The 26,162-nt window shown below is 34.7% G+C and overlaps 1 protein-coding gene across 5 annotated transcripts in view; it reads left to right on the plus strand.

Annotated features, from left to right (window-relative positions):
- Positions 1-26,162, plus strand: part of EXOC6B (exocyst complex component 6B) — a 712,186-nt gene that overhangs the window by 361,205 nt on the left and 324,819 nt on the right. For all 5 annotated transcript variants that reach the window (XM_067704728.1, XM_067704730.1, XM_067704732.1 and 2 more), the window contains 4 exons: positions 8,929-9,000; positions 9,702-9,799; positions 11,390-11,495; positions 12,372-12,481. In XM_067704728.1, the coding sequence (XP_067560829.1) occupies positions 8,929-9,000; positions 9,702-9,799; positions 11,390-11,495; positions 12,372-12,481 (386 nt within the window). The remainder of the gene's footprint in view (positions 1-8,928; positions 9,001-9,701; positions 9,800-11,389; positions 11,496-12,371; positions 12,482-26,162) is intronic.

Genomic DNA, 26,162 nt, shown 5'->3' on the forward strand with positions numbered 1-26,162 from the left:
TTAAAGCAGTGGTTTTTCACATTTGAGAATGTGACAAATCTATAGGAGTCTCTCAGCAGGAAAATATACTGTTTTCCTCATCATGCAACCATACTTATTGTCATGAAGAATAGGACACTTTACAATGTGCTGATTAAAGTGTATATCTATGGAGAAAATTAATCTTAATGGAATGTTTCCTTGTAGATCTACTGTGTATTCTTTTGAACTGAAGAATAAATAACAAAAATACCTTTAAAAAAATAGTTTAGCATCAGTCTACAGAGGCAGAAAGAAATTAGTGGTCTCCTAGGGCTGGGAATGGATACGAGGAATAAGTAGGTGATAGCTTAAGGGGCAGGGTTTCTCTTTGAGATGAAGAAAATGTTCTAAAACTGACTGTGGTTATGTTTGCACATGTCTGCAAAAATATTTAAAAAACTAAAAACTGTTGAATTACATACTTTAAATGGGTGAGTAGTATGGTATGGGAATTGTATTTCAACAGAACCATTAAAATAGAACTCAGCATCACGTACATTTACTGACTGAACCATTTTTATCCATTATGAGACAAAGTAGTTGATGCCACAGATACCAATTCTATTTTATGACACTATTTATTGTGTTACGTTATCAGCAAGAAAGAAAAATAAGAACAACCTAAACATCAAAACAAATCTCAAAAGGAAACATTATATCTGAGTGGTTATTTTTTATAAAAAATCTGTATATTTTTCTAACTTTCTATGTCACTAATTAAAACTTTTTATATTTTCTGATTGAATTATCAGTCATTGCATAAATTGGAAACATTTTGAAAGATATAATATTCTCAGTGCTGATTTCAAAACATGATAAAAATCTTATGCAATCTTATACAATCCATCTAACTTAGAATTCAAATTTAGCAGTACCTGTATATTAAAAGAATAATATTCTAATACAAAGAATTCATATCAGGAATGGTTTAATATTAGAAGATCTGTTAATATAATTGCTAGTATGACTGCCAATAGAATGATAAACAGATCATCTGATAATACTACAAAGGTATCTTTTTACTATTTAAAATTATGGAACAATATAATTTGTGTGGCCAAAACTCCTCATGTTTTGTAGCTATTAAATATTGGACATTTTTTCTTATTATGTGATGGGCAGACAAGAGTGTATACTGTAATAGTGGGGTTTTTGTGTGTGTGTGTGATTGATTGATTTTAACATCTTTATTGGAGTATAATTGCTTTACAATGGTATGTTAGTATCTGCTTTATAACAAAGTGAATCAGCTATACATATATATGGAATCTAAAAAAAAAAAAGGTTATGAAGAACCTAGGGGCAGGACAGGGATAAAGACACAGACGTAGAGAATGGACTTGAGGACACAGGGAGTGGGAAGGGTAAGCTGGGACGAAGTGAGAGAGTGGCATGGACATATATACACTACCAAATGTAAAATAGATAGCTAGTGGGAAGCAGCCGCATAGCACAGGGAGATCAGCTCCATGCTTTGTAATAGTGGTTTTATACACACCCACATCCATACCCACCCCCCCACAGACACACATATTTTAGATTTCTTTGAGTCAAAGGGTGTACTAAGCATATATGTCGTGCAGCTCTCTAACCAAATTGCTATTGAAATAACATGTAAGAAAAACTAAAAAGAGAAACACTGCAAAGTACCTCTATAGGCCAGAAGTTTTGAAAAATTTCTTTGAATTTAGAAAACAGAAGGAATCAGAATAATGACTCCACCTGAGAAAAGAAAATATTGCATTAAATATGGTGTAGAGGGTATTGTCAAAGTAGGAAACATTGTTCCAAATGGAATCTAGGAACACTCTAAATTCAGTCAGCAAATGTTATGAGCAGGAATGAGGCTGCGAGAAATCTTAAGGGAAATTATTTAGAGGTCTACCTTCTAAAAATCTTGGCTAGACAGCAGGTTACCCAATTCCTTTGGCCAACCTTACCATCAACATAAAGAGATGATAACATGATTAGTGAAGTTCTCTAGTACTACTTTTTGAGCAAGGTGATTCATCTGCCCCACCCACCTACAAAGAGCCTGTAGTCAGTTTTTGGAAAACAGACTTAAAAGCTGCAGAGGGTGAAACCCATACCGGTTATACATACTAGTCAATCTAGTCCTTCATTTCTAAACATAAACAAATGCCGAGTTGTAGAATATTTGAGGAAAACCAGTTACATCAAATAGAAGACAATAATAAACAAATTGCATAGCTATTCTTTAGCAAATACAAATAACTCATGGACTGGGAGATAAATTTATAAAGTAATAATTATTTCTCATTTTAGGAATATAGGAAGCTAGGTCATTCATAGCAGCTGTTCAGCTTGAAACAACTAAAAGTACTGCTTTATGTACTGCATGTAAGATGTTGTTTAAGTCTAGAGTGCTTAGTAAGGTTATTAAGGAATTACCAGGCCAAATCCAGGGGAGATTGAGAGTCCAGAGGTCCAGAAAGATAGACTTAAACACTTAAGTGTTTAAGTGCATTTGCCTTGAGGTTACTTGTTAGTCCAGGCAATTTGTACTCAGATTTGATAGTCTCTGGGGCCTATCTGGGATGGAGAGTCTAATATGGTGCCCTCCCCCACATTAAACTGGAAAGAACTATTCTTTTCAGGTTAAGACTGAATCAGAAGTAAACAAAAAGCAGTCAAAATTCTTCCCTTAAAGAAATCTTCAGGTCTAGGGAGTTTTTTTCTTGAATTCCTATCTTACATAAACTCTTGGAGAATAGAAAAGAGGAAACACCAACTCATTTATGAGGTGTGTGTAATCTTGATAATGAAGCCAGATGAGGATAGTATAAGAACTCATAAACTCATAAATATACAGGCTTATTCATAAATATAGATCAGAAATCTTAAATAAAATATTAGAAAACAGAATTCAGCAGTTTACAAAAAGCATTAATATGTTGAGTTTATCATTGCAAATGCAAGCTTAGTTCAATATTACAAAGTCTATTAACATAATTTAATGAATTAATAGATTAGAGGACAAAAATTATGTAATCATTTCAATAGATACAGAACAGCATTTAATAAAACACACCATAAATTCATGGTAAGATCTCTTAGTAAATTGAAAACATAAGAGAATTTCTTTAAACTGATAAAAATCTATCCTCAAAAACCTATAATAAGTATCATATTTAATTACCATTACTCCTATTTTGTATTGTATTTGAAGTCGTGCTTACTGTTGTAAAGATAGAAACATAAATAAATTAAAAAATACAACTTTGAAAGGAAGAAACAAAATTGTCATTTTTGCTGATGATATATTTTTGTACATTGAAAATTCAAAGAATTTACAGAAAATTTATTACAATTAATGGAAAAGGTTAGCATGTTCCCTGATACAAAATCATTATGCAAAATCAACTGTCATTTTATAAACCAGGAGTAAAAGTTGAAAAGTTAAAATTTTTAAAAGATAAAATTGATACGATAGCATACATTAAAAGTAGTAGAAATATATCTAGCAAAATATGTTCAAGACCTCCATGGAGAAAATTCTAAAATGTTTTTGAGAGACGAAAAGGAATTAAAGAGGACCTAAATAAAATTGAAATAGCATGTTCATTGATTGGAAGAGTTATTATTGTAGATATCTGTTCTCTTAAAATTGATCTATAAATTTAATTCAGTGGCAGTCAAAATCTCAATAATCTTATTTTTGGGAGGATGAGTACCTTTGCAATCTGATTGTAATATATTGGAGTGTAATTGCTTTACAATGGTGTGTTAGTTTCTGCTTTATAACAAAGTGTATCAGTTATACATATACATATGTTCCCATATCTCTTCCCTCTTGCGTCTCCCTCCCTCACACCCTCTGCATCTCACCCCTCTAGGTGGTCACAAAGCACCGAGCTGATCTCCCTGTGCTATGCGGCTGCTTCCCACTAGCTATCTATTTTACGTTTCGTAGTGTATATACGTCCATGCCACTCTCTCACTTTGTCACAGCTTACCCTTCCCTCACCCCATATCCTCAAGTCCATTCTCTAGTAGGTCTGTGTCTTTATTCCTGTCTTACCCCTAGGTTCTTCAGGACATTTTTTTTCCCCTTAGATTCCATATATATGTGTTAGCATACAGTATTTGTCTTTCTCTTTATGACTTACTTCACTTTGTATGACAGACTCTAGGTCCATCCATCTCACTACAAATAACTCAATTTCGTTTCTTTTTATGGTTGAGTAATATTCCATTGTATATATGTGCCACATCTTCTTTATGCGTTCATCCGATCATGAACACTTAGGTTGTTTCCATCTCCTGGCTATTGTAAATAGAGCTGCAATGAACATTTTGGTACGTGGCTCTTTTTGAATTATGGTCTTAAGCCAGTACAAAAGCCAGGAACAGCTAAGAGACTCCTTAAGACTGAGATAAGGTTGGTGGGTTTTCTCTGCTGGATATCAAGACTTAATTTAGAAATCTTATTAAATGAGTACCAGACACTCCGGTACTGTCATTGGATAAATAATGAAACAGAATATAGGGCCTCCAAAAAAGATCTTTGATATTTATAAAAGAGATAGTATCGCAGGTCAGTGGGTAGAGGACAGACATTTCAATGAATAGTACTGGGACAGTTGACTATCAGTATGGGGGAAATAATATACCAAAAAATGAGTTTCAGGTTGATAAAATATCAAAATGTAAAATGTAAGGCCATAAATCTTTCAGAAGATAGTATAAGAGAATATCTTTATGATTCAGGTTGGGGAAGGAATTCCTAACTAAAATACCAAAGGCACTAACCAGAAAGGAAAAGATTCATACATTAAATACTAAGCTGCGTTAAAGCTGTAAGAAAAAACAAAAAAATGAAAGATGTAGATAAAACAAGCTATATGATGAGAAATGATGTTTTCAACAAAAATCAGCAAAGAACTAACAAAAAATACAAAAATTTCACTATTCATCATGACAATAGAGACAGACAATAGAAAAAACAAGCAAAAGATTTAAACAGGTACTTCACTAAGGAAGGAATTCACTTGGCTGAGAAACATGTGAAAGATGCTCAACTTTAGTGCATCATTGAAATGCAAATTAAAACCAAATGAGATAACATTATGTAAGAATTAATAACACAAATGTTGATAAGGATATGAAGTATTCAGAACCCCTTTGAAAAAAATTAGCATCATCTTTTAAAATCGAAGATCCTCATGAACCAGAAATACTTTTCCTAACTATATTCCCTTGAGAAGCTTGCCCTAATGCACCATAATACACATGCAAGAATATTCATTCCAGCATTGTTGGATTTTCAAAATTAGAAATGACTTAAATGTCCATTGGTAATAAAATGAACAATCTGGGTTAAACTCCTAACATGCAATATTATACAGCATGAAAATGCCCACACTATAGCTGTATACAGTAGCATGGATGAGTTTCACAAGTATAATGTTGAATTATAAAAGCAAGACAGAAATTTATACATACAGATTTTTTCCACTCACATCATATTGAGAAAGAAAATATTGAGTAAGACTGAGTATTTAGATGGTTACAAAGCAATGAAATTAAGAGAATGAACTGACAGGCATATGTGATAAAGGTCTGGTACTGAAAATATATAGAGAATTCTTAACACTCAACAGTAAGAAAAAAATTTAAAAACGGGCCCAATTAAAAAACAGGCAAAAATTCTGAACAGATACCTCACCAAAGAAGATATTCAAATGGCAGGAAAGCATACAAAAGATGCTCAACAACATATGTCCTCAGGGAATTACAAATTAAACAACAATGAGCTACCACCACACACCCATTAGAATGGCTAAAATACTGACAACACCAAATGCTGAAGAGAATGTGGAACAGCAGGAACTCTCATTGTTGATGGGAATGGAAAATGGTACAGCCAGCTTAGAAGAGAGTTTGGCAGTTTCTACAAAATGAAACATACTCTTACTATATGATCCAGCAAGTACACTCTAGGTATTTGCCAAATTAGTTGAAAACTTATGTTAACACAGAAACCTGCCCACTCATGTTTATAACAGCTTATTCATAATAGCCAAAACCTGGAAGCAACCAAGATGTCCTTTAGCAGGTGAATGGATAAACTCTGGTACATTCTTATAATTGAATATTTATTCAGTGGCAAAAAAGAAATGGTCTATCAATCCACAAAAAGATGTGGAGGAAAGTTAAATGCATATTGCTAAGTAAAAGAACCCAATCTGAGAAGGCTATATACTCATATGATTCCAACTATATGACATTATGGAAGAGGCAAAATTATGGAGACAGTAAAAAGATCAGGGTTGCCAGGATTTGGGAGAGGGATGGAGGGATGAATAAGTGGAAGACAGGGAATTTTTAGAGCAGTGAAGCTATTCTCTACGATATTGTAATGGTGGAATATGTCATTATACATATGTTAAAACCCGTAGATTATATAACACAAAGAGTAACTCTAATGTAAACTATGGACTTCAGTTAATAACAGTGTGTCAGTGTTGGTTCATCAGCTGTACCAAATGTTACCGCACTAATGCAAGATGTTATAATAAGGGAATCTGTGCATGAATTTCTGTGTGAAGGGATATATGGGAACTCTGTACTTTCTGCTCAATTTATCTGTAAATACAAAACTGATCTAAGAAATAAAGTTTATTAAGTTAAAAAGTACAAAGAAGCAAAAACATGAAGGAAAGACATGGAAATGATTATCATAAATGTCATGATAATGTTTTCCTGAATGGAGAGGAAAGAAGTTGTTTTGGAGCTTCTGGCATGCTGGTGCTATTTAGTTTTGTTTGCCTGGTGAAGTTGTACATATAGGTTTTATTTATTATTTTCTTTATGTATACTATATTCACAATTTTAAAAAACGTGGTAAGGAGGAAAAGGAAGGAAGCAAGCCACAGAAGGATAGAAATCAAAGATAAACATTGCTTTCTTGGAAATTTATGACTACCATAATAGAGAAATTTAATTCAAAGATTAAATAGATAAAACGGCATATCATTCTGTGATCAAGAAGACAAAATCAAATATATATCCCCAAATATAGAGTGAAGACACAAAGAGATGGAAAATATGAATGGAAAGTTAAGGAACATGGATAATTGATGTAGATTTTTGGTTGTATCTAATAGGGATTTAGAAAGAAAGAACAGTCACAAAGCAGGGGACTTAAATAATTAAATAAAAGAGGGAAATTTCCCTGCATTAAAGAAAGAGTAGATTATTACAGTTGAAAGGATGCATTTTTTTGGTCAGGCAGGGTAAATTAGGGCAGACAGTTTTCTCGCATCTGAAATTGTGTATTTTAGTTTGAGTGCTGCAAAAGAAAGGCATTTCCAAACACATGAGGGTTCAAAGTTTACTTTTCACCCATCCTGTCTTACTGATGTTTTACCAAAGATGAAAAAGAAATTCTAAATGCAAGATGGGATGGGAGTAAATAAATGGGTGCAAAAATGAGAGTAAAACTCATAGATAAATCTAAATAACTGATTGTTTGATTATTTGTAAAGTTTATGCTATTAAGAATCCCTAAAAGAGGAGAAGCTTAAGTTTAAAACATTTTTTAGATGAAAACCCCAGATTATTTCAAATAAACAGTGGGCAGAAAGTATATAACATTAATAACCAGTATAAGATAATCTGAAAACACTGATCCAATGAAAAACAGGAAAGGAAACAAAAAAGAAAGAAGAAATCATTGAAAATAGAAAACTTAAAATAAGATGGCTAGAATAGGTCCAAATATGTAAGTATTCATGAGAAATGCCAGAGTTGGAAAGTATTATAGTTTGGTTACTAAGAGAGATTCATACATTAAGATTACACAGAAAGATTGAAAATAAAGAATGGGGAGCAAAAAGGGCAATATTCTTCAAGAAAATTGGATTGAAGTTAAAGACCATTAAATGGGAGAAGAGAGGAACATTTGTTTTGATATTATTTTTAACCCACCAAAAAGACAATAACCCATTTACTGGGGACAAGCAAGCATCAGTATGTATATAAACAAAAACTGTTAAGTAGTAGGAAGAGAAACCAAGGGACCACACCATTGTGGGAGAATTTAACACTCCTTCAGGAACTGAGCAATTAAGTAGAGGGCAAGTAATCAAACTATAATTAAGAGAATTTGACTATCAAAGTCACTGAAAAATAGTGCCATATACATCTTTGTAGCTTGTCCACAGAAGATATCTTCCATGTCATTTCAGTTTTCAAATTTGTTGATAAGAGATTATACATAGACTTTATTTGTAATTTGTATTTTCCTCTGTATTTATGTTTGTTTTTGTATTCTTTGTATTGTTTTGTTTTCTCTTTGTTGTTTAATTGGACTTAACTGTGATTTGTCTATTTTATTGATTTTATGTTTAACTTGAGCTTTTGGTTTCATTGATCAAATCTTTCATGTCTTCTCTATGTCATTAATGTCTGCTTGTTATTTTATCAGTTTTGTTCTCTCATTTATGGTTTATTTTGGCTTTTTTGGCCTAGCTTCATGAGTTGAGTGCTTAGTTTGTTTATTTTAAATCTTTTATGTTTTCTAATGTTCACATTTAAGATGTAATTTGTTTTTAAAATGGTGTTAGCTGCATTCCATAGGTTTTGATTTGAACTATTTCATTGCTGTTCATTTTTAAATAATCTGCAATATCAATTTTGATTTCTTCTTTAACCAAACAGTTATTTAGAAGTGTGTTTTTAAATTTCCAAGTGTTAAAAATGTAGATCATGGATTATTGGAGTCTTTACTCACTCTTCCCTGGCTGAATCTGGTGTTACTTTAAACCAGGAAGGTTTTCCAGAGAGCCTTTACCAGGTGCAGCATTAAGCAGTTGAGTAAATTAAAATTTACTTTTATTTTTAATAAAGGTGGTTTTCCTCATTGTCTTTTATTTCCTTTAGTCTTACTGCTCTGATCCAAACCTCGTGTTAGATTTGAAGAACCTCATTGTGCTTTTTGCTGACACACTTCAGGTTTGTGGTTTATGTTTACACAGACTTATCTAGATGACTGTTTCATCATCTCTAAATCTTTTCATTGTCTATCTAAGCTTGAGTAAGTAACTTTTAGTTTTTAGTTGTGTTTCTTCTTTTCCTAGAGCTAGAACTTTTTATCTCTTTGTAGCATTTCCTGCTCATCACCTTGACCGTTTATGTTCTCATAAATTGTTCTCATCCCCCTTTTTTTCTCAAGGCAAATCAATTAATTGAACTCACTACCTTAGTTCTTCAAAATGTCCTTAATTCAGATCTAATGTCTAAGTGATTTTGGAGTTTCATAACTACTGTTTTAAATAATGAACCACATATTATATTCAATAGAATAGCATTAGAAGTGGGTGAGATTGGTAGCATTCTCATTTTCTCTCCCTATTCCTGAAGGTTGCTAAGATTTACAGAAGGAGTTGTAGGGAAAACTTAGCTGACATTTATACCCAGTATATATTAATTTTAATGTTCATCTTTTAATTTTTTTCTGACTGGCTTATATTGGTATATATCTTTTAATTCTTAAGAATGAACACTAGATATTAGGTGGGAATGAAAGATTTTTCTTATCATGGTTTTATTTAAATTGTTGGCCAAAGAACAAAAACATCTTTCAGTGCCTAATCTCTCATGTTGCTTAAAAAAATCACCTTATGAAATGAAGCTATTTTCTTATTTTGTTTCAGGTGTATGGTTTTCCTGTAAATCAGCTTTTTGACATGCTGTTAGAAATCAGAGATCAATATAGTGAAACTTTGCTAAAGAAGTGGTCAGGTATTTTCAGGTGAGAAATTGTCTCTAGTTGTGTGTGTGTGCGCACGCACGTGTGTGCATGCATGTGTGTACACACGTCTTTATACATAAGGTTTTTCAGATGTAATAAGCAATAAGTATATGTGGCTTATTTTTTCTAGCTCTGATCCCAGTTATGATTAAGAATTCAAATAAGGTGTAGTGGTGTCCCAAATAAAGTTCCTGAGATATCCAGTCTCAGTATATTAGTACCTACTATGTGAGGAGTCCCCAGATCCCATTTTGGCTTTTTTGTTTTCTTGAATGAATGTCATATACCTTGGTTCATACCAACCAGATCACCTTGTGTCTTCTTAATCTGTTTTTTGATTTTCTCTTTGAGGATCATGCCCAGTCTATGTCTCACTTGTAAGGTAGTGGCTTTTGAGCCCTTTCAAGTAATTTAGTTTTTTTGGAACTTTTTTGAAGACTCACTCATGTGATTCCTCATCATCTTTATTCTCTTATACCCAGAGAAGAGATTTATTACAATCCAGTATTTGAAGCATATTATTTAAATAGTTACTGCAGCATGCATACAACAATAAGAAAATTATTGTATTACACCTCCACTTACAAATGTTTCCTTGCACTGTTTTCCTGGCACACAACTCATGTCAGCTCACTTGTTTCTTCTCCTTTTGCACCTTTACTCCTTAAAGTGATCTTTCTGCTTACTGTAAGACCTCTTCCCCAGATCAGCTTTCCCTACTTTCAGGTTCGTATAGCTTTAAGATATTACATTGTCCCTTTAATCTTACTCTTCACATTTTATGAACATGTCTCTGATAATCATGTAGTGCAACTCATTTATATATTAATATAAGCATTTGTTTCTAAAAGCCCAGTTTATTAATGATACAGTTTTATTTAGAGGAGGATTATCTCTTGAAAATTAGTAACATGATATATCCATGGTTTTAAGAGCATCTGATCTGATGCCTTCAGTAAATTTCTTTTTTGATTTTGGTAGTATGCTCTCTGCTTTTAGAGAACCCCCAGTCCAGTTAAGGAGGCGAAAGCTATGGATGAAGAAAAAGTCATTCTTAATGTAGAGCAGTAGATGAAGTAAATGAACATAATTTGGATTTATTATAGAACTTGCTTCTCCTCATCTGCCAGTTTTGAAAGTTAGATCTAGTACAGAATTAAAGAACATAATCAAAAATGTCTTATTTTTTAATAAAAGCAAATAAAACCTCTTTGCCTTCTCCAGAGCTCACATTCTTTTATTATTTACTTCTCACTTGCCTTAAGGCTTCAACATGTTGCCTTAAAATTTTCTGTCTGACCTGTAAATCTCAAATACTATGAGGTCATGTTTATAATTGTGTTCCATTTGTTTTAGAATGTAATTTTCCTTTTTTTTTTTTTTTTTTTTTTAAAGATGTCCTTTCCTGAGACCAAATAGCTGTATTATAAAAGGAATAGATTAGGGACTGGGAAATATTTATTTTGGGTTGAGGTGGATATACAACTCTTGGAGCTCATCTGAAAATTATTTGTGATCACTGTAGTGATCAACTAACCCTTCTTTCCTTTTTACCTCCTCCCTTCCTTTCTTCTTTTATTTTCTTTATAGAAACATACTTGATTCTGACAACTACAGTCCTATACCAGTAACAAGTGAAGAGATATATAAAAAGGTGGTAGGACAATTCCCATTCCAAGATACAGAGCTGGAAAAGGTAAGGAACACTTTAAAATAAATTTCTCTGATTTGGCATCCCCTTAAAACTTTCTTTGTATCAGTCTCATTAAAGGCATAACTTCTAACTCAATGGGTTAGAAATCTAAAACACCTTCAAAGGATGATTTTTGGGCTTAGAAGGGCTTAGAAGAGCAGAAGTTCCTGTTTGGGCAATCAGTAAATGGCTTTGGGGTATTGTCACCTCTGAAGTGTTTGGGGGATTTCTGGAAGTGTTCCATTTTGGCTTACACTTTCAAATACTTTCTTTTATTATACTTTTAGGACATTTTATCCCCAAAACATACAGTAGAATTTACCATACTATATAACTGTATTGGTTTTGACAATGCATTGAGTCATGTATGTGCTACTACAATGATGATACAGAACAGTTCCATGATTCCAAAAAATTCCCTCATGCTACACCTTCTTAATCAGTTCCTCCTCTAACCCCCAGCCTTTGCCAACCACCAGTCTTGTTGCTATCCATCACTTTTGCCTTTTCTAGAATGCCTTATAAATGGGATCATATAGTATGTAACCTTTTGAGACTGGCTTCTTTCACTGAACATAATGCTTTTGAGATTCATCTAAGTTGTTGCATGTATCAGTAACTCATTACTTTTTATTGCTGAAAATGTATCACAATTTATTTATCAGGTTTTGGAGGACATTTGAATTATTGTTTATTTAATTTAATCTTATTCTTTTTAGTATCAGAAAACTTTCACAAATATATTTCTTTTAGTTTGAGATTGTTAAGCAGGCAGTTCACAGTGTGGAAGAAAATTTCCTTTGCATTTTAATTAATTTATAGGTATTTTCAATGTATGTTGGTTTGTGACTTGGCTTTCATTAATTCTTGCTTTTACAGCAACCATTTCCAAAAAAGTTTCCATTCTCTGAATTTGTGCCAAAAGTTTACAACCAAATTAAAGAATTTATCTACGCCTGTCTGAAGTTTTCAGAAGATCTTCATCTAAGGTATAGTATGAAACAATGGAAATACAACAGATAGTGAGATTATGGCTCCATATACATAAATATTCTGGAATACTTTTGATGTTCCCTTAGCTCTTATTTTGAAAGTCTTAATATTAACCCTTTACAGTGTGGCACTGCTATATGTATATGGTCATGGTGAAAAGGAAAGTTGGAAACTCTTGAATAATTTCTTTTTGTTTATATTATTTACTTTATTCTCTGCTATTTTCTTTACAGATTTGCATTTCAACACTATCTAGTGAGAATTCACTAGAAAAGAATAGTATAATATACTATTTTTTACATTCTATTTGATGAAAATTTAAGGCCTGTAGGGGAGTAGCATGTAAAATTCTTTGGAAATACCATTCTTTCCAAATATTCTCTGGACTTGTTAAAGGAATTCTTATCTCCTTTAAGTTTAATTATTTCACTAACGTATATTGAGCCTGTTTATATACCAGAAGCATCCTGCTTTTTGGGGATGCAGGATTAACAGACAGTTTTTTGCCCTTAGATATCATCCGTATTTACTGAGGATAATAGACATGAAAATAGACAGTTAAAATATACCATGGTGAGTGTTGTAATATGTATAGTGTGCTTGCAAAACACTGAGAAGAACACTTAATTCATCTTAAAGAATTTGAAGGAGAATGATTGGCTTTTTAAAGGAGCCTCCTCCTCTCAGTGAGTATCACCGTTCGCCCATATTGGAAATCCGAGAATCATTTTCAACTCCTATTTTCTATTAATAACTATTTTTCTTAAAAATAAAGTTTCAGATATTGGTCTAAATTTTTATAAACCCTTCATGAATATGTTATTACATCTATAAAGCTCAAAATAGTACTTATCTATGAGGTACTAGGGAGCATACTCCATTGTTACAGATGAGGAATGTGAGGGAAAGAGAGATTAAGTAACTTCATGAAGGTCACACAGGGAGTAAGTATTCAAGCCAGGATTCAAATCCAATCAGCATCAGCATCAACAAAATAATTACTACCATGTTTATAAACCTTATTCTTTGGCAATCATATTGTGAAGTATTTTACATGCATTATCTCAGGAATTTATAATATTTCTTTGAGGTAAGCACTAATTATTACCATTTAACAAATGAGGGCAGTACTCATTTGTAAATGAGCCTCTCTAAATCTAATTGAGGACAAAATTACATCGATTTCTTTTTTTCAGTTTTTCTTTTTTTTCTTTAAAGTTTTCTCTTCCCAGTATGGCTGCTTTAATTCATGTTGTAGTCATATTTGTCTTGGACTATTTAAGTAGTCTCCTAATTGTTCTTTTACCTCTAACTTTACTTTCCCAACCATCTGTCCTTTCGTTTTCCTTATTCTATTCTGTATGTCCCCTAGAGTAAGTTTTCTAAAATCAAATCTTATCATTTAACTTTATTCTTCTCACCTTTGCAGAGATTTCTCACGGCATACTCTAGCCTGACATATTTGTCTGTCTGCCTCCTCCCCCATTCCTTGACCTAGTCCCCTGTACCTTTTCCAGATTCATATCTCAGGGTAATTTCCCTGTCACCCCATGCTTCAGTCATACCAGCCTGTTTGCTATTTTCTGATCATAACATGCTATTTTTAACTCTCTTAATTTGCTCATGATTTTCTCTCTACTTGAAGTTATTTCTTCTCTTCTGAAGCTCCTGACTCACTTCTAACCATCTTTCAAGATTCAGTTTAAATATCATGTGCTGAATGAAGCTTTTTGACCACTTCCACCCCTAATGGAGTTGATCTGCTGACTCCTTTGTGCTACTTCGGTAATCTCTGAATACTGTCATTATAGCTTATCTTAGATTTTATTGCTCTATGCGTTTATTGTATCTATGCGTTTCTGTGTGTGCTAGACTATAAGCTCCTTTGTTTATTTGTTTTATTCATCATGCATTGTGAGTAATCTATTATTTGTGAGATGGTGCTTGGTAGTAAGGACATTAAGTTGCTGAAAATGCATGTCTTCGAAGAGTACCTACTGTAATTGAGGAACTGTGCAATTATTATTAAGTGATGAAAATATACAGCAACAAAATAAGAACCGAGTCTGAGACAAATTGAGGATGTAAGAAAAGGCCTCTTGAAGGGTAGAAACATTTTAAGTTTTGTTCAGCACAATATCCTCTGCACCCAGCTTAGTAAATTTTAAAGGAAGGGAGGGAGGGAGGGAGGAAGGAAGGAAGGAAGGAAAGAAGGAAGGAAGGAAGGAAGGAACAGGAAAGAAAGAAGGAAAGAAAGAAGTGAGTGGATGTATGGTGTGCCACACAACTCTGAAAATAGACAATTGGAAAATAGTTTTGGTTACTTGCTTGATAGCCATTCTTACTAAGTAAAAAAATGAAACACAAGGTTTGTGTAATTAATTAGTTCTTTTCTCTGAAAATGAGATTGATTTCATAGAAATGTTCTTTTGGAAATGAGATTATCTTTGGAAATTATAAACCAAAACTTTTTTACCCTTCAAATGACCACCATCAAGTTACTTAGTACCAGAGAATGGTCTCTAAGGTACTTTTTGGTACGTTACTGTATGTAAATTATTACAAGTTCATTGCATAATGACTTCTTCTATCCTTTTTTGCAGGAAAGGTAATATGGTAAAGGGACAATCTGAGTAAATTGTTCAGAAGTCTTTTTACTGCTTAACTATATTAAGTTTTTGCCTGAAAACTCCTTTGATATGTTTAACATTGACAGTTTAAAAAAAAATATTCAGTTTGGCGGGGGTTGGTTTACAGATGCCTTTTACTCTTCAATTGCTGTTTATCTTATTTCCTGGGCTACATTTACATTATAACCTGGAGTGACAGAAATCACTTTGGCAATCGTAGCTGTCATTGTGGGGAGATTATATTATGAGGTGTAAGACATAATATGAATAAAAACAGTTAGTTTTCTTTAACACAAGGCTCTCAAAACAGCAAAAACTACTGTATTGAGATTCTTATGGGGACTTCCATGGTGGCACAGTGGTTAAGAATCCGCTTGCCAATGTGGGGGGCACGGGTTCGAGCCCTGGTCCGGGAAGATCCGACATGCCATGGAGCAGCTAAGCCCATGTGCCACAACTACTGAGCCTGTGCTCTAGAGCCCACAAGCCACAACTACTGAGCCCACATGCCACAACTACTGAAGCCCATGCGCCTAGAACCCGTGTTCCACAACAAGAGAAGCCACTGTGAAGCCTGCACACTACAATGAAGAATAGCCCCCGCTCGCCACAGAGAAAGCCCGCGCACAGCAACAAAGACCCAACGCAGCCAAAAATAAATAAATTTATAAGAAAAAGATAGATTCTTATGAAGCTTTAAGCATAATTATTTTCTTAAATCAAACTTTAATTTCTTTTCCTAGCAAGAATTTTGTCTTTTACATTGAACAGAGGATACTGAGAAAGATTACAGATATTGAATACATATGTAATTGTATGAATTCTGAGGACACAAAATTTATTTGAAAGTTTATTTTAAAAACAGCAAGTAACTGGCATTTCTATGGTAAAATAATGTTCTATCATTTGCACTTGACTTAAAAAATAGAATACACATATATATATGCAGATCTTTTTTTTAAGTTATAAAATTAGATCTCTGTAAAGAACTTGAGAGATATAGAATAGCACATAGAAGAAAAATGCAAATGACCCAAAAGTCTACCACATTAATAACCACCCTTTCTATATGAGAATTTCTTTCTTTTTTCTTTTTTTTTTTTAGTCTTTCTTCCTTGTGAATACATGCACAGCACTTTTTTTCTTTTTAAAGCTAATTGCTATGAGATACTTCTACTTATGTCTACAGTATAGAAAGCTGGAAAGAGTATTGCTTCTTCCCAATCAAAACAGATAAACTACAAAATGAAAACTTTTCTGGAACCCATTAGAGAGCTGGAGTTATGGAGTGGCCAAATACCTGGAAATCCAAGTTGAGACTAGCCCCTCTCAGGAGAGAGTGACAGGATGCCCTGATCTCCCTCATTTGTGACAGAGCAAAGAAGAAAGGCATAGCTATCACACAGGTGAGAAAGAGGAAATCAACTAACGAGTTAATGGATCAGTAATATCTTAGTTGGAGCTAAGATCTAGGAGGAATTTAACTCATTCATATGGCCTTTTCCATGGACCTCCACTGAGTGCTCATGAGAAAGACTGGGAGCTGGGTAAGAGATCAGAGAAGGCCATCAGTGATGTTACAGGCATAGAGGATGGGATCCGCCATTGCTCTGAGAAAGGCATGAAGGCCCCCCCGCCGCCCCCAGTTTGGACCCTTCACTCATGTAGACCAAAAACTTTGTGACACTGGGGGATGGGCAGCAAACTCTTTCTGCAGAACACAGGTAAAGACCAATTGTTAAAACCGTGGAGAAGGTAAAAGAAAAAAAGCCTTTCAACTCTTGGGAGAAGGACAGAAAATAGTCCTGGGCTTAGGGTCTTATACCAGTACCATTAGAGGTCTTCTAATACTGGAAGAGGGCAGAAAATTTCTGCATTAGACCCACCACATATACAAGGCAGAGTTTGGCTGCCACTGGAAGGAAGAACAAGGATGTTGAGCAAGCTCCATCCCTTAGCATCAGGACACATGACCAGTCTAAAACTGAAGCTGGCCAGGACAGCAGAGTAAGTCCTTTGATCTCCACTAATAGTCCAGTAAGAACTAAGTAACAAGTGGTAGCACCACTAGGTGATGGGCAAGAATGTAGGGAAAGAGAGATCAATTCTGTATTGTAGGCATGTAGGTATAGCTGAAAAATGTGGATGATGCAGAAACTTTTTGAAAAACTTGAAAAACCTTCTGGGACCCCAGTAATCACACGTAGGCCCATGCTATCATTAGAAAAAATTGAAATCTATGAAGCACTGAAGGTAATCATAGCAACAGTAGAACCCGAACCCAGTTCAACTACTTATACTAATGGCCCAACAGAAGGAGAGAGATATAGGAGCACCTCAATATGTGAGGCAAATGCTAACACCCATAAAAGAAGAAATTGACAGTAACACAATAGTAGTGGGGGACTTCAACACCACACTTACATCAATGGACAGATCATTCAGACAGAAAATCAATACAGAAACAGATCTTAAGTGACACATTAGATGGACTTAATTGATATTTATAGAGCATTCCATCTGAAAGCAGCAGAATACACATTCTTTTTAAGTACACATGGAAAATTCTCCAGGATAGACCACGTGCTGGGCCATAAAGCAAGCCTTGTGAAATTTAAGAAAATTGAAATCATATCAAGCATGTTCTCTGACCATAACACTATGAGATTAGAAATCAACTACAAGAAAAAAAAACTGTAAAAAACACAAACACGTGAAGCCTAAACAATATGCTACTAAGTAGCCAATGGATCACTGGAAAAATCAAAGAGGAAATCAAAAAATACCTAGAGACAAATGAAAATGAAAACAAGACAATCCAAAACCTATGGGACGCAGCAAAAGCAGTTCTAAGAGGTAAGATCATAGCAATACTATCTTAACTCATAAAACAAGACAAATCCCAAATAAACAACCTGGTCTTAAATCTAAAACAACTACAGAAAGAAGAACAAACAAAACTCAAAGTTAGCAGAAGGAAAGAAATCATAAATATCAGAGCATAAATAAATGAAATAGAGATGAAGGAAACAACAGAAAAGATCAATGAAACTAAAAGCCGGTTCTTTCAAAACATAAATAAAATTGATAAACCTTTATAGCCAGACTCATCAGGAAAAAAAGGGAGAGGGCTGAAATCAATAAAATTAGAAATGAAAAAAGGAGAAGTTACAACTGACACCACTGAAATACAAAGGATCATAAGAGACTACTACAGGCAACTGTATGCCAACGAAACGGACAACCTAGAAGAAATGGACAAACTCTTAGAAAGGTACAGTCTCCCAAAACTGAACCAGGAAGAAATAGAGAACATGAACAGACCAACCAAGCAATGAAATTGAAACTGTGATTAAAAAACTCTTGACAAACAAAAGTCCAGGACCAGATGGCTTCAGAGGAGAATTCTATCAAACATTGAGAGAAGAGTTAACATCTATCCTTCTGAAACTGTTTCAGAAAATTGCAGAGGAAGGAACACTTCCAAGCTCATTCTATGAGTCCACCATCACCCTGATACCAAAACCAGACAAAAATAGCACCACAAAGAAGAGAAAATTACAGGCCAATATCATTGATGAACATAGATGCAAAAATCCTGAACAAAATACTAGCAGTCCAAGTCCAACAATATATTAAAAGGCTCATACAGCACGATCAAGTGGGACTTATCCCAGGGACGCCAGGATTTCTCAGTATCCATATATCAATCAATGTGATATAGCACATTAACAAATTGAAGAATAAAACCCATGTGATCATCTCAATAGATGCAGAAAAAGCTTTTGACAAAATTCATCAACCATTTATGAAAAAAACTTTCCAGAAAGTGGAGATAGAGGGAACCTACCTCAACATAATAAAGGGCATATATGACAAACCCACAGCTAACATTGTACTCAGTGGTGAAAACTGAAAGCATTTCTTCTAAGATCAGGAACAAGACAAGGATGTCTACTCTCACCACTTTTATTCAACAAGTTTTGGAAGTCTTAGCCATAGCAATCAGAGAAGAAAAAGAAATAAAAGGAATCCAAATTGGAAAAGAAGTAAAACTGTCACTATTTGCAGATGACATGGTACTATACATACAGAATCCTAAAGATGCTACCAGAAAACTACTAGAGCTCTCAGTGAATTCGGTAAAGTTGCAGGATACAAAATTAACATACATAAATCAGTTGCATTTCTATATGTTAACAATGAAATATCAGAGAAATTAAGGAAACGATGCCATTTACCATTGCATCAGAAAGAATAAAATACCTAGGAATAAACCTACATAAGGAGGCAAAAGACCTGTATTCCAAAAACTATAATATGCTGATGAAAGGAATAGAAGATGACACAAACAGCTGGAAAGATATACCATGTTCTTGGGTTAGAAGAATCAATATTATCCAAAGGACTATACTATCCAAGGTAATTTACATATTCAATGCAATTCCTATCAAATTACCTATGTCATTTTTCGCAGATCTAGAACAAAAAATCTTAAAATTTGTATGGAAACACAAAAGACCCTGAATAGCCAAAACAATCTTGAGAAAGGAAAATGGAGCTGGAGGACTGAGGCTGCCTGACTTTAGACTATACTATAAAGCTACAGTAATCAAATCAGTATGGTACTGGCACAAAGCCAGACTTATAGATCAGTGGAACAGGATAGAAGGCCAAGAAATAAACCCACACACCTATGGCCAATTAATCTATGACAAAGGCGGCAAGATTATACAATGGAGGAAAGACAGTCTCTTCAATAAATGGTGCTGGAAAAACTGGACAGCTACATGTAAAAAAAAATAAAATTAGAATATTCTTTAACACCATGCACAAAAATAAACTCAAAATGGATAAAAGAGCTAAATGTAAGACTGGATACTATAAAACACTTAGAGGAAAACATAGGCAGGATACTCTTTGACATAAATCACAGAAATATCTTTTTGGATTCACCTCCTAGAGTAATGAAAATAACAAAAATAAATAAATGGGACCTAATTAAACTTAAAGACTTTTGCATAGTAAATAAACCATAAAACGAAAAGACAACCCACAGAATGGGAGAAAATATTTGCAAATGATGCAACTGACATGGGATTAACTTCCAAAATATACAAACAGTTCATGCAGCTCAATATCAAAAAAACAACCCCATCAAAAAATGGGCAGAAAGGGCTTCCCTGGTGGCACAGTGGTTGAGAATCTGCCTGCTAATGCAGAGGACATGGGTTCGAGCCCTGGTCTGGGAGGATCCCACATGCCATGGAGCGACTAGGCCCGTGAGCCACAACTACTGAGCCTGCGCGTCTGGAGCCTGTGCTCCGCAACGGGAGAGACCGCGATAGTGAGAGGCCCACGTACCGCGATGAAGAGTGGCCCCCGCTTGCCACAACTAGAGAAAGCCCTCACACAGAAACGAAGACCCAACACAGCAAAAATAAATTAATTAATTTTTAAAAAAATGGACAGAAGATCTAAATAGACATTTCTCCAAAGAAGACATACAAAGAAGACATACAGATGGCTGAAAAGCAGATGAAAAGATGCTTAACATCACTAATTATTAGAGAAATGCAAATCAAATCTACAAGGAGATATCACCTCACACTGGTTAGAAAGACCATCATCAAAAAGTCTACAAACAACAAATGCTAGAGAGGGTGTGGAGAAAAGGGAACCCTCCTACATTGTTGGTGGGAATGTACATTGATACAGCCATTGTGGAGAACAGTATGGAGATTCCCAAAAAATCTTAGAATAGAGTTACCATATGACCCAGCAATCCCACTCCTGGGCATATATCTGGAGAAAACCATACTTTGAAAAGGTTCATGTACCCCAGTGTTCATTGCAGCACTATTTACAGTAGCCAAGACATAGTAGCAACCTAAATGTTGTTCATCTACAGAGATGTGGATAGAGAAGATGTGGTACATACGGAATATTACTCAGCCATAAAAAATAACGAAATAATGCTATTTGCAGCAACATGGATGGACCTAGAGATTATGAAGTCAGACAGAGAAAGGCAAATATCATATGATATCATTTGTATGTGGAATCTAAAAAGCGATTCAGATGAACTTATTTACAAAACAGAAAAAGACTCACAGGCTTAAAAAACAAAGTTATGGTTACCAGAGGGGGGAGGTGGGGGGCAGGAGGGAGAAATTAGGCAGCTGGGATTAACATATACACACTACTATATATAAAATAGATAATCAATAAGGATCTACTGTATAGCACAGGGAACTCTAGTCAATACAGTGTAATAGTCTATAGGGTAAAGGAATCCGGAAAAGAATAGATACACATATATGTATAATTAAATCACTTTGCTGTACACCTGAAACTAACACAACATTGTAAATCAGTTATATTGCAATAAAAAATAAAGTGAGAATGATGCTGCCCTGGTGGGCCCCCACCCCTCCCTTCATGTGTGTTAACAATGGAGCTTCTATTATCAAACTTCGGCTTCGTCCTGTGCACACACCTGGTTGCAGCTCGGACCACACTCTAGCCCCTTTAGGGTATCTCTGCGCAGCCTACTCCAGTCCTCTTCCTGGGTCTCTCTGTTAAATCTGGATATTCAACACCCAGGCATCACACACACCTGCTGGTGTGTGCACATCTCTTTTGGGGAGTGCAGGGAGGTGGCCAGGACCACCTGTCATGGTCTCTCTATGTTCTACCTGCTGCCAGCTGGCTGCTACACTCTTCTCTGAGCCTATGTCATGCCCTTTCTGTTCCTGCTGATCTCCAGCTGGTGAAGGGGGTGCCCCAGGTGAGGAAACCTTTGCCATTTTACAGCTTCCTTCCAGAGATGCACGTTCCTTTTTTCCCTTTCCTCCTACCCTGTTACGTTACGTGGTCATCTTTCTTGTAGTTTTGATTGCGAGAGATCTTTTGCCAGAGTTCAGCAGATATTCTGTGAGAACTGTTCCACATGTCAATGTATTTTTGATGTATTTATGGGAGGAGGTGAGCTCTACATCCTTTTATTCCACCATCTTGATCTCCTTTCCCAATCATATATGAATTTTATTCTTCAGTTTGTTAATGTGGTATATCACGCTGAGTAATTTGCAGATGTTGAGGTAACCTTGCATCCCTGGGGTAAATATCACTTGATGATGGAGTATGATGGTTTTAATATATTATTGAATTCAGTTTGCTAATAATTTAATGAATATATTTGGATCTGTGTTCATCAGTGAAATTAACCTGTAATTTTGTGGGGGGTGTTTTGTGGTGTCTATGTCTTGTTTCAGTATCAGGGTTATGCTGTCCTCATAGAATGATATAGGAAATGTTTCTTCCTTTTCAATTTTTTTTACTAGTTAGAGAAGGATAGGTGTTAATTCTTTTAAAATGTTTGTTATAGTTTATCTGTGAAGCCATCTGGTTCTGCACTTGTGTTTGTAGGGGGCTTTCTTTAAATAATTGATTCAGTTTCTTTATTTGTAATCAGTCTGTTCATATTTCTATTTATTCTTGATTCACTCTTGGGAGATTGTACATTTCTAGGAATCTGTCCATTTCTTTCAAGTTGTTCATTTTATTGCTGTGTAAGTTTTTGTAGTAGTCTCTTATGATCCTCTTAATTTCTGTGGTGTTGGTTGTAAGATTCCCTCTTTCATTTCTGTTTTATTTATTTGTGCCTTCTCACCTTTTATTCTAATGAATCTGGCTGATGGTGTATTGTCTTTTCAAAGGAGCAACTCTTAAGTTTTATTGATTGTTTTTTAGTGTCTATTTTATTTATTTCTGCTCTAATCTTTATTATTTATTTCCTTCTGCTTACTTTGGGTTTTATTTATTCATCTTTTTCTGGTTTCGTTAGGTGTAAGGTTAGGTTGCTTATTTGACATTTTTCTTATTTCATGAGATAAGCTTTCATTGCTATAAACTTCCCTCTTAGAGCTGCTTTTACTGCATCCAATAGATTTTTGATTGTTTTGGTTTTGTTTCTGTTTGTTTCTAGGTATTTTTAAATTTCTTTCCTCATTTATTCGGTGATCCATTGAATTTTTAGTAGCATATGGTTTAGTCTCTAGATGTTTGTGTTCTTTTGCAGTTTTTTTCTTGTACTTGATTTCTAGTCTCATACCATTGTTATCAGAAAAGATTCTTGACATGATTTCAGTCTTCTTAAATTTATTGAGACTTGTTTTGTAGCCTAGCATGTGATTTATCTTAGAGAATGTTTCATGTGCAATTGAAAAGAATGTGTATTCTCCTTTTGGATGGAATGTTCTAAATATATCTATAAAGTACAACTGATCTAATGTGTTGTTTAAAGTAAGTGGTTCCTTATTGATTTTGTCTTGATGATCTGTCCGTTGATGTTAGTGGAGTGTTCATGTCCCCTGTTATTATTATTGCTTAATATTTGCTTTATGTATTTATATGCACCTACATTGCGTGCATATGTATTGAGAATTTTAAAATCTTGCAAGATTGACCCCTTTGTCATTATATAATGTTCTTTGTTTTTTGTTACCATCTTTATTTTACAGTCTCTCCTGTCTGATCTCTGTTGCTACCCCAGTTTTCATTTCCATTTGCAGAGAATATGTTTTCCATTCTCTCATTTTCATTCTGTGTGTGTCTTTAGCTCTGAAGTTAACCTCTCATAGGTGCCATATATATGCACCTTGCTTTTTTTTTTTTTTTCACATCTTTATTGGAGTATAATTGCTTTACAGTGGTGTGTTAGTTTCTGATTTATAACAAAGTGAATCAGTTATACATATACATATGTTCCCATATCTCTTCCCTCTCGCATCTCCCTCCCTCACACCTTCCCTATCCCACCCCTCTAGGTGGTCACAAAGCACCTAGCTGATCTCCCTGTGCTATGCGGCTACTTTCCACTAGCTATCTATTTTAAGTTTGATAGTGTATATATGTCCATGCCACTCTCTCACTTTGTCACAACTTACCCTTCCCCTCCCCATATCCTCAAGTCCATGCTCTAGTACGTCTGTGTCTTTATTCTCGTCTTACCCCTAGGTTCTTCATGACCTTTTTTTTTTTCTTAGATTCCATATATATGTGTTAGCATACGGTATTTATTTTTCTCTTTCTGACTTACTTCACTCTGTATGACAGACTCTAGGTCCATCCACCTCACTACAGATAACTCAATTTCATTTCTTTCTATGGCTGAGTAATAATCCATTGTATATAGGTGCCACATCTTCTTTATCCATTCATCTGTTGATGGACACTTAGGTTGCTTCCATGTCCTGGCTATTGGAAATAGAGCTGCAATGAACATTTTGGTACATGACTGTTTTTGAATTATGGTTTTCTCAGGGTATGTGCCCAGTAGTGGGATTGCTGGGTCGTATGGTAGTTCTATTTTTAGTTTTTTAAGGAACCTCCATACTGTTCTCCATAGTGGCTGTATCAATTTACATTCCCACCAACAGTGCAAGAGGGTTCCCTTTTTTCCACACCCTCTCCAGCATTTATTATTTGTAGATTTATTGATCATGGCCATTCTGACTGGTGTGGGATGATATCTCATTGTAGTTTTGATTTGCATTTCTCTAATGATTAATGATATTGAGCATTCCTTCATGTGTTTGTTGGCACTCTGTATATCTTTGGAGAAATGTCTATTTAGATCTTCTGCCCATGTTTGGATTGGGTTGTTTGTTTTTTTGTTATTGAGCTGTATGAGCTGCCTGTAAGTTATGGAGATCAATCCTTTGTCAGTTGCTTCATTTGCAAATATTTTCTCCCATTCTGAGGGTTGTCTTTTGGTCTTGCTTATGGTTTCCTTTGCTGTGCAAAAACTTTTAAGTTTCATTAGGTCCCACTTGTTTATTTTTGTTTTTATTTCCATTTCTCTAGGAGGTGGGTCAAAAAGGATCTTGCTGTGATTTATGTCATAGAGTGTTCTGCCTATGGTTTCCTCTAAGAGTTTGATAGTTTCTGGCCTTATATTTAGGTCTTTAATCCATTTTGAGTTTATTTTTGTGTATGGTGTTAGGGAGTGTTCTAAATTTCATACTTTTACATGTACCTGTCCAGTTTTCCCAGCACCACTTATTGAAGAGGCTGTCTTTTCTCCACTGTATATTCTTGCCTCCTTTATCAACGATAAAATGACCATATGTGTGTGGGTTTATCTCTGAGCTTTCTATCCTGTTCCATTGATCTATATTTCTGTTTTTGTGCTAATACTGTCTTGATTACTTGATTACTGTAGCTTTGTAGTATAGTCTGAAGTCAGGGAGCCTGATTCCTCCAGCTCCATTCTTTGTTCTCAAGATTGCTTTAGCTATTCGGGGTCTTTTGTGTTTCCATACAAATTGTGAAATTTTTTGTTCTAGTTCTGTGAAAAATGCCAGTGGTAGTTTGATAGGGGTTGCACTGAATCTGTAGATTGCTTTGGGTAGTAGAGTCATTTTCACCATATTGATTCTTCCAATCCAAGAGCATGGTGTATCTCTCCATCTATTTGTATCATCTTTAATTTCTTTCATCAGTGTCTTATAATTTTCTGTATACAGGTCTTTTGTCTCCTTAGGTAGGTTTATTCCTAGATATTTTATTCTTTTGTTGCAATGGTAAATGGAAGTGTTTTCTTAATTTCACTTTCAGATTTTTCATCAGTAGTGTATGAGATTTCTGTGCATTAATTGTGTATCCTGCTACTTTACCAAATTCATTGATTAGCTCTAGTAGTTTTCTGGTAGCATCTTTAGGATTCTCTATGTATAGTATTATGTCATCTGCAAACACTGACAGCTTTACTTCTTTTCCAATTTGTATTCCTTTTATGTCTTTTTCTTCTCTGATTGCTGTGGCTAAAACTTCCAAAACTATGTTGAATAAGAATGGTGAGAGTGGGCAACCTTGTCTTGTTCTTGATCTTAGTGGGAATGGTTTCAGTTTTTCACCATTGAGGATGATTTTGGCTGTGGGTTTGTCATATATGGCCTTTATTATGTTGAGGAAAGTTCCCTCTATGCCTACTTTCTGCAGGGTTTTTATCATAAATGTGTGTTGAATTTTGTCGAAAGCT

Source organism: Pseudorca crassidens, chromosome 14 (genome assembly GCF_039906515.1).
Source record: "Pseudorca crassidens isolate mPseCra1 chromosome 14, mPseCra1.hap1, whole genome shotgun sequence".
Classification (NCBI taxonomy): domain Eukaryota; kingdom Metazoa; phylum Chordata; class Mammalia; order Artiodactyla; family Delphinidae; genus Pseudorca; species Pseudorca crassidens.